Source organism: Hippocampus guttulatus, chromosome 17, assembly GCF_054856545.1.
Source record: "Hippocampus guttulatus isolate MCC_2025c chromosome 17, RoL_Hgut_1.0, whole genome shotgun sequence".
NCBI lineage: Eukaryota > Metazoa > Chordata > Actinopteri > Syngnathiformes > Syngnathidae > Hippocampus > Hippocampus guttulatus.
The window spans coordinates 12617808-12625083 of record NC_141277.1 but is presented as its reverse complement, the minus strand read 5'-3'; the positions used below and the strand labels follow the sequence as shown (position 1 = coordinate 12625083).

The 7276-nt window shown below is 41.4% G+C and overlaps 1 protein-coding gene across 1 annotated transcript; it reads right to left on the bottom strand.

The window, feature by feature from the left end:
* Positions 1-48: 48 nt before the first annotated feature.
* On the bottom strand, positions 49-6996 carry dpm2 (dolichyl-phosphate mannosyltransferase subunit 2, regulatory). The gene is made up of 4 exons (XM_086134548.1): positions 6796-6996; positions 2738-2827; positions 1796-1898; positions 49-417 (listed from the first exon to the last, which is right to left on the bottom strand). Exons 1-4 carry the CDS (start codon positions 6994-6996, stop codon positions 362-364), a joined length of 450 nt encoding a protein of 149 aa, XP_085990674.1. The 3' UTR covers positions 49-361.
* Between the last annotated feature and the right edge of the window lie 280 nt (positions 6997-7276).

Sequence of the window (7276 nt, the reverse complement as noted above, 5' to 3'; positions counted from 1 at the left end):
TTGTCCATCCCGGATAAAGACCGTCAAAAGCAACCATTCCGACAGAAGTCGTCAATACATTATTTAATTCGGCCGAAGGGGCCAACAAAACTCATATACAGTATATAGTCAAGAAAAGACAGCTGAATATTGCTTGAAGGGTACATGATTCTATGTCCTTGCCCTTAAACAGCAGCTGTCCATTTGGATTCAGAAGGGGATTAAAATTTAAAGTTGAGAGTTTTGGATTATTTGTTTACTTACAAAAATACATATTTGGCGGGTGATCTATTAAGGAGCCACTGGCAGAGAATGAAGGGAATGATCCGAGAAGTTTACAGTTCCACACTCATCTTTCATCAACAACAGTCCCATTTTGAGATTAGTTCACTTTTTTGGGTTTCTGATTCTTCCAAAGGACGACAGCGGTAAAGGCCCCTGTGGAGAGGAAAGATAGGGCATTCATTTTTAAATATATATATATATATATTCCACACACACACACACACCGTATTTTCCGCACTATAGGGCGCACCAAAAAGTCAAAAAGTCTTCAATTTTCTTAAAAGCTCACCAAGCGCCTTAAAATCCGGTGCGTCTTTTGTATGGTCATTACGGTAATACATTGACTCAAAGATGGCTCCTTCCTGGAGACATGCTTCCAATGTTATAACTTGCTGTTGGTTCAGTGAACTGTGTCGCTGCTTTATTAAATAAGTTTTTGTTGCAGCTCCAAAAAAAGGAGAGCTGTGGTGTTCATTTTTTTTAAATAGTCTCAACGAATACAGGTACGTCTTTGTCTTTCTACGTGCCTTCTTCCGTTCGACTCGAGAGGCGTTCAAGACCGCCTCCGAAAAACGTAAACTAATGATTACTTCAATGAAATTACGAAAATTGAAAAGAATACATCAAAACTGAAAAGCAAGCAAGGATATCACAAAATAAATTCTATAGCCACCCCTACAGAATTTATATTGTGATTTCATCATTTGTGAATACACAACAAAGGAATAAATAACTACTACTGACATCTGATCGTAGTAGTCGTGACGCTATCATCAAGGAAATGCCAATGCGTTTTTCGGAGGCGGTCGTGAACGCCTCTCGAGTTGAACGGAATAAGAGAAGGCACGGAGACGGACAAAGACTCACCTGTATTTGTTGAAAAAAGGAGAGCTGTGGTTTTATTTTATTTTTTTAAACACAGACTTTATTAATGGTTTTCACAGTCTTGAAAAATACTGGTACTGTACGTCTTTGTCCGTCTCCGTGCCTTCTTCCGTTCCACTCGAGAGGCATTTTCATGGCCGCCTCCGAAAAACGTAAATTAATTATTACTTCAAAGAAACCACGAAGAAAATCAAGCGAGGAAATCACAAAATAAATTCTTTAGGGGGGATATAGAATTTATTTTGTGATTTCCTCGCTTGATTTTCTGTTTTGATGCATTATTTTTAATTTTTGTAGTTTCATTTAAGTACAGTAATAGTTAATTTACGTTTTTCAGAGGCGGTCATGAACGCCTCTCAAGTTGAACGGACGCCTCTCGAGTTGAATGGAAGTAGAATCTAGTGGAGACATTGTAGATTGCGCCTTATAATGTGAAGCGTCCAATGTATGAAAAAATTTTACAAAAAAGCCATTCATTGAAGGTGCGCCTCATAATCCAGTGCGTATTTTAGTGCAGAAAATACGGTGTGTGTGTGTGTATTTGTATACATATTTTTTTTCCTTTTTTTTTTTACACTGACTTGGTTTCATCAAATGAGTGGTGTGATATTTGTGCATTAGTAGGGACATTGGGTGTGAGTCTTACCTATACAAAGGAGCAGTAGTACAGCTGCGATACCAGGCAGAATGACCGAGTATTCCCGTGGTAGAAAATATTTGTGTAATACATGATCACTGTCCATGAAAGGCTGGGAAATGGCAAGATATCAAACAACAAATTAAACAAAACAATGGAGATCATTTGGACAACAAATTAGGTCTGAACGATATTTGAAAAACAAAAATCAAATTCGGATGCGTTTTTCCGCAAAATGCAATTTCAGAGGTAATTATTTTTTTTTTGGCAATATCCTCTTACCGTGCATTTTTTTTTCAACAAACACAAGCAATAAATGCATTTGTATTACAATAGACAATCCGATTTGTTTTACATAAATGATTTGGTTTTATACGTTAGATTTACGCTAAAATAAAGGAAACTGGAACAAAATGATATGAGATACAGTTTAGCTACTTCGCATGTTAAGTTACTGAGCGCTGGCTTGCAATGTTCTTTTAAATTCGCTGTAACAATCTGACATAATGACTATCAAACAAGTGTGGATTAAATACAAGTGAGCAAATCAGTAATTTAGATTAGATTACCCTACTGCAAACCAATCTGCGGTTTTAGCACTTCAACTTTTCATGAACCCAAAGACCTGGATTGCACTTAAACCTTATTAAAGTTATCAGACACTATATAAAACAATAAATAATGTACACAAGTACATACATACACTGTAGATATAAAAAAAATAAAAAAAATTCATACCAACCAACCAACCAAAGTGAAGCATTTTTTTCACCAAATTAGAGCCTTTGCAATTTGAAAATTGCATTCTACGACTTTGTTGATTTGAATTCAGTTATTTGTTAAGGACCGTAGCAAATATAGTCTATGACGGAGAAGAAGAATGGTTGGTTGTATTTAACTTGAGTACGTACACAACTTGCACTGAAGTAGAACTTAAGCATCCAAACCTACCAGAACGATGACCCAGATCGAGTAGTAAGTAAACAGCATGAGGCTGAAGACAATAAGACTCATGCCCGCTGCTTGATCCACTCCGGTAGCCTGGAAACAAAGTCGCACAGTCATCAGAATGACTTTCTACAAAGAGTAAAAACAAACTAACAAACAAACACTGTGTAATGGTGTAACCAGAGTCACTAATGGTGTCGCGATACATTCGCGTGACTTCAGTGAGGGCAGCGTGGGTTCAACTCCTGCTTCGTAATGGTGTGAATGTAAGAGCGAATGGTTGTCTGTCTATAAATGTGGCTCGGACAGACTGGTGAGCAGTTCAGGGTGTGCTTTGGCTTTTGCCCGAAGTCAGCTGGGAACGGTGACCCTGAACAGGATAAGTAAGTACCGGTAATATTAAAAATGAATGGACAAATGGTGTCGCAGGTGTGTCAAAAACGTTGTCGCAGGCCATATTATAGTTACGGTTTCCCTGGGAGGGTTCTTTATGATTGTGAAACCATATAAATATTTAATTGGTATTATACGCACCAACTCCAAGGACAATTTAAGCTAAAAGTTGTTGAGGAGAGAATTAAAGTCTCCTTTCATGAGTAGATCAGAGACATCATGCTTAAATGTGCACACGTCTGCTACAAGCTAATTTGAAAGTAAACAAGAAGCTGTAGCATCCGTTGACAAAAGAAAAGAAATTGGTTCACTTCTCCTGTCCGATGTAAATCCATTACAATTCCAAGCAGTGACTGTCAGTTCCAAATACGCATCCGCGCTGTTCTCCTCTCTCCTCATCCTCGGCTCCACAAGCCATCCATCCAACCACACCAACGCAGACTGTCCAACAGCAGCAACATCGCCACTAAACAAAACAGACCTGTGAAAAATGCTGCCCATTACAGGTGCAAAAAAAAAAAAAAAACAAGCACCCCAGGGCTGTCCAGCACCGACAGTCAACTAGTGTCGACATTCCTCCCAATCAAAATCAGTGCTGGTACGCATGTGCTGCCAAAATGGCGCAACCACCAAGCACAGATTCTTCTCCCTTGACGAATGTCGTTGCCAAAAACTCTGAAAACAGTCCACATCGGGTCCACATGCAGTAACAACAATCACCATGACAAAAAAAAAAAAAAAAAAGAAAGAAAAGTTCTTGAAGGGCACTAGTCGACTGCTGCCAACTAGGGCGCCATCTTGGATTATTTTTAGTGATGTGTCCTCTGTGTCAAGTCTTTGTTGCATGTACCGAGAAAATGCTCCGATGATGTAGTTGATGACAGTCAAAGCTTGGAAACCGGTTCAGGAAGCAGATTGAGAAATTCAGTTGCTGATTTAAGCGGCAACGAAACGCGGTGGAGGCAGAAATGTGCTGTCATTTTAAGGGCCACGGTTCCATCCTCCTCTGCTCTTGCTAACTCCTGCTCCTCCTCCGCCTCCCCCTTCTCAGTTACTGCATTTTCCTCCACCCTTTCCAAGTCAATTTCACATCTTAATCAAAAAATTGCACAAGAAAACCTCTTCCTTGCATGCCATTATGTCCACTTGGTGGTGCCAGAGGGGATTGAACCACATTTGAAGCCTGGACACATGAGTCAAACTAATTGTACTGAAAGCCTCCACACTTTAAGGAGCTTCATCTCACCATCACTAGTTTTCATCTTGTTAAATGGACTTTTATATCATTCTGACTAACAGTGGACCGTACAATATTTGTCAAATACTGTATTGCCCATTCAGCATCCATTGCAGCCTGGTCATCATTGAAGTGGGATTCGCCCATCTGTGGCCCCTTCTTAAGGTTTCTCATTTTTTCCATTTTTTAGATTTTCTCTTGCCCTCCTGGGGGTGAAGGTCAGAGGATGTAATTAATATTTGTCAACTGTGGGCATGTGAACCCCTTTGAGACTATTTGTGATTAAGGGCTACCGGTATATAAATAAATGTGACTTGGCTCAAAGGTCCTTAGATCAATTGAAATTGACAATTGAAAAACTATGATCATTGGTTCGTTTCGGTCAGTGATATAAATGTGCTCGAACCTTTTAAAAATGTATGCAGTGTTCGGTTCGGACAACTTTTTTTCTTTTTAAACACAGTACTGTACTGGGGCACCCAGGTGGACCAGTGGTTAGCGCGTCGACCTCACAGTGCAGAGGCACCGGGCTCCATTCCAGCTGCGGCCTCCCTGTGTGGAGTTTGCATGTTCTCCCTAGGCCTGCGTGTGTTTTCTCTGGGTACTCCGGTTTCCTCCTACATTCCAAAAACATGCATGGCAGTCTGACTGAACACTCTAAATCAGGGGTGGCTAACCCACGGCTCGCGAGCCGCATGCGGCTCTTTGGCTGGTTCCATGCGGCTCTCGGGCTTTCACACGACAATTGTCGAAAACGCCTCGGCGATGGCGCTGCCAGTCAAACAATGGTGCTTAATACACAGAACGTACTACGTTAGCCGATCATCAATCCTGTTACTTGATTGACATAGAGGGTGACCAATCAGATGACTGAATCACCGCTCATGCGCAGACAACGGCACTAAGTGCTAAGCTAGTCAGCGATTTACCTCTGTTTTTAAGGCAGGGGTGCCCAATACGTCGATCGCAATCAACCGAGAGCCAGCAGACTGGTCCCAAGTCGGTGGGAGGAGGAAATGGGGGGGCGGGGCCGCGGGGGGTTGAATTGTGTGTTTGTGTCTTAAAGTTTTATTTATGTTTGGGCGCTCAGGCTGTGCTCATCGTGGCGTGCATGCGTATGTGCGGGAGTGCATGGTCGTGTGTCTGTGTGTGTGGCTCTTTGCAGTAACACAGTAAAAAAAAATGGCTCTTAGTCTCTGACTGGTTGGCCAGCTCTGCTCTAAATTGTCCCTTAGTGTGAGTGAGGATGGTTGTTTGTCCCTGTGTACCCTGCGAGTGGGTAGTAACTGGTTCAGGGTGTCCCCCGCCTACTGCCCCAAGACGGCTGGGATAGGCTCCAGCACCCCTTGAGACAGCCAGTCCTCCATTAAGCGCCTTCAGCTGGTCCAGAATGCCGCTGCTCGCCTCTTGACTGGTACTCGTAAGAGGGAGCACATAACTCCTACTCTGGCATCCCTTCACTGGCACCCCATTCATTTTAGAGTTATTTTCAAGATCCTCTTATTTGTTTTCAAATCTCTGAATAATCTCGCGCCACCTTACCTCTCTGAGCTCATCCGCCCCTACACACCTGCCCGGCGCCTCAGGTCTGTGGACCAGACCTTATCAGAAGTACCAAGAACTAAACTGAGGCTCAGAGGGGATCGAGCCTTTTCTGTTGCTGGTCCCTCTCTCTGGAATGACCTCCCACTGAACATTCGGCAAGCCTCCTCGCTGCCCATCTTCAAAACCCTCCTCAAAACTCACTTGTATTCTTTGGCATTTGACTTAGCATGACTTAGATTTGTTCTTGGTTTTACCGTTTGGTGCTTTCTACCGCCTTTATTACCGATTTGTCTTACTGTTTATTGTGCATGTTAAATTGCTCCATGTACAGCACTTTGTATGCAGCGATGGCTGTTTGAAAGTGCTCTATAAATACTGTTGACTTGACTTGACACTTGTGAGGATTAAGCACAGTACTGCATTCATCATTAATACACCACACAAAACTGGATCATGTTCAGTTACCATTACATCTCAGAATAACCAAAATATTTTTAGAATACCACTCAAAATACAGTGTAGTTCCACGAGTCTACTATATAAAAATCCTCTACTCCATAAACACATTGTCAAGATAATAACCAGACGCTAAAACTGTAGCCCATTTTGAGTTTGTCTCACCCAATAATTTCCAACAGAGCATTCACCAAATTGAGTCTAAAAGCCAAAATAGATGTTAATTCAACTACTGTAATCCCATTACGAAGTGAACCCCCCACAAGACCAAAAACTAAACCCGAAGATTCCCCGTAATGTTTTAGACTACCCAAAAAGCATGTGTTCGACTAACCAACATGAAGCCAATGTTATGGTCGTAGGAGACCCAAAAATGTATCATAAACCAGCGTTATAAACAGGTTAAATTAAATTGTCTTAATTTTCTTACCATTTTCCTGACAGGTATTATTTTCAGACGCTTCCTGGTTGTCTTCTTCTGTTTCGTAAATCTAGCTGCTGGGATACGGTTGCTAATATCTGCTGCCCTCCTCTGGCCAATACTCAAAGCGTCGGCAATATTTGAAAGTACAGTAAAGAAACGAGACAACGAATCTGCTGTACAGTACACGGTGGCCCAATTGCCTGCCATTTTGGTCTTTCGGGTAAAAAATAAGGTTGAACCTTCAATACTCGATCATCTTTACAGATTAATTTAATTTTACTTTCTCTTTTTTAGAGAATCGTGAGTTATGAAATGAGGACTAGTTGTACATTTTAGGTTCATCATGAATCCCAACTCAAAAGAAGTTTTTGCAAACAGTGTACGGCAATGTTTCATCAAAGTTTAACTCCATATCTTGTTATGTAGTATGTAGAGAGGGGGCATTTTTTTGCATTCATGTGCATTTCTCGTACAAAAAAAGGTAAGA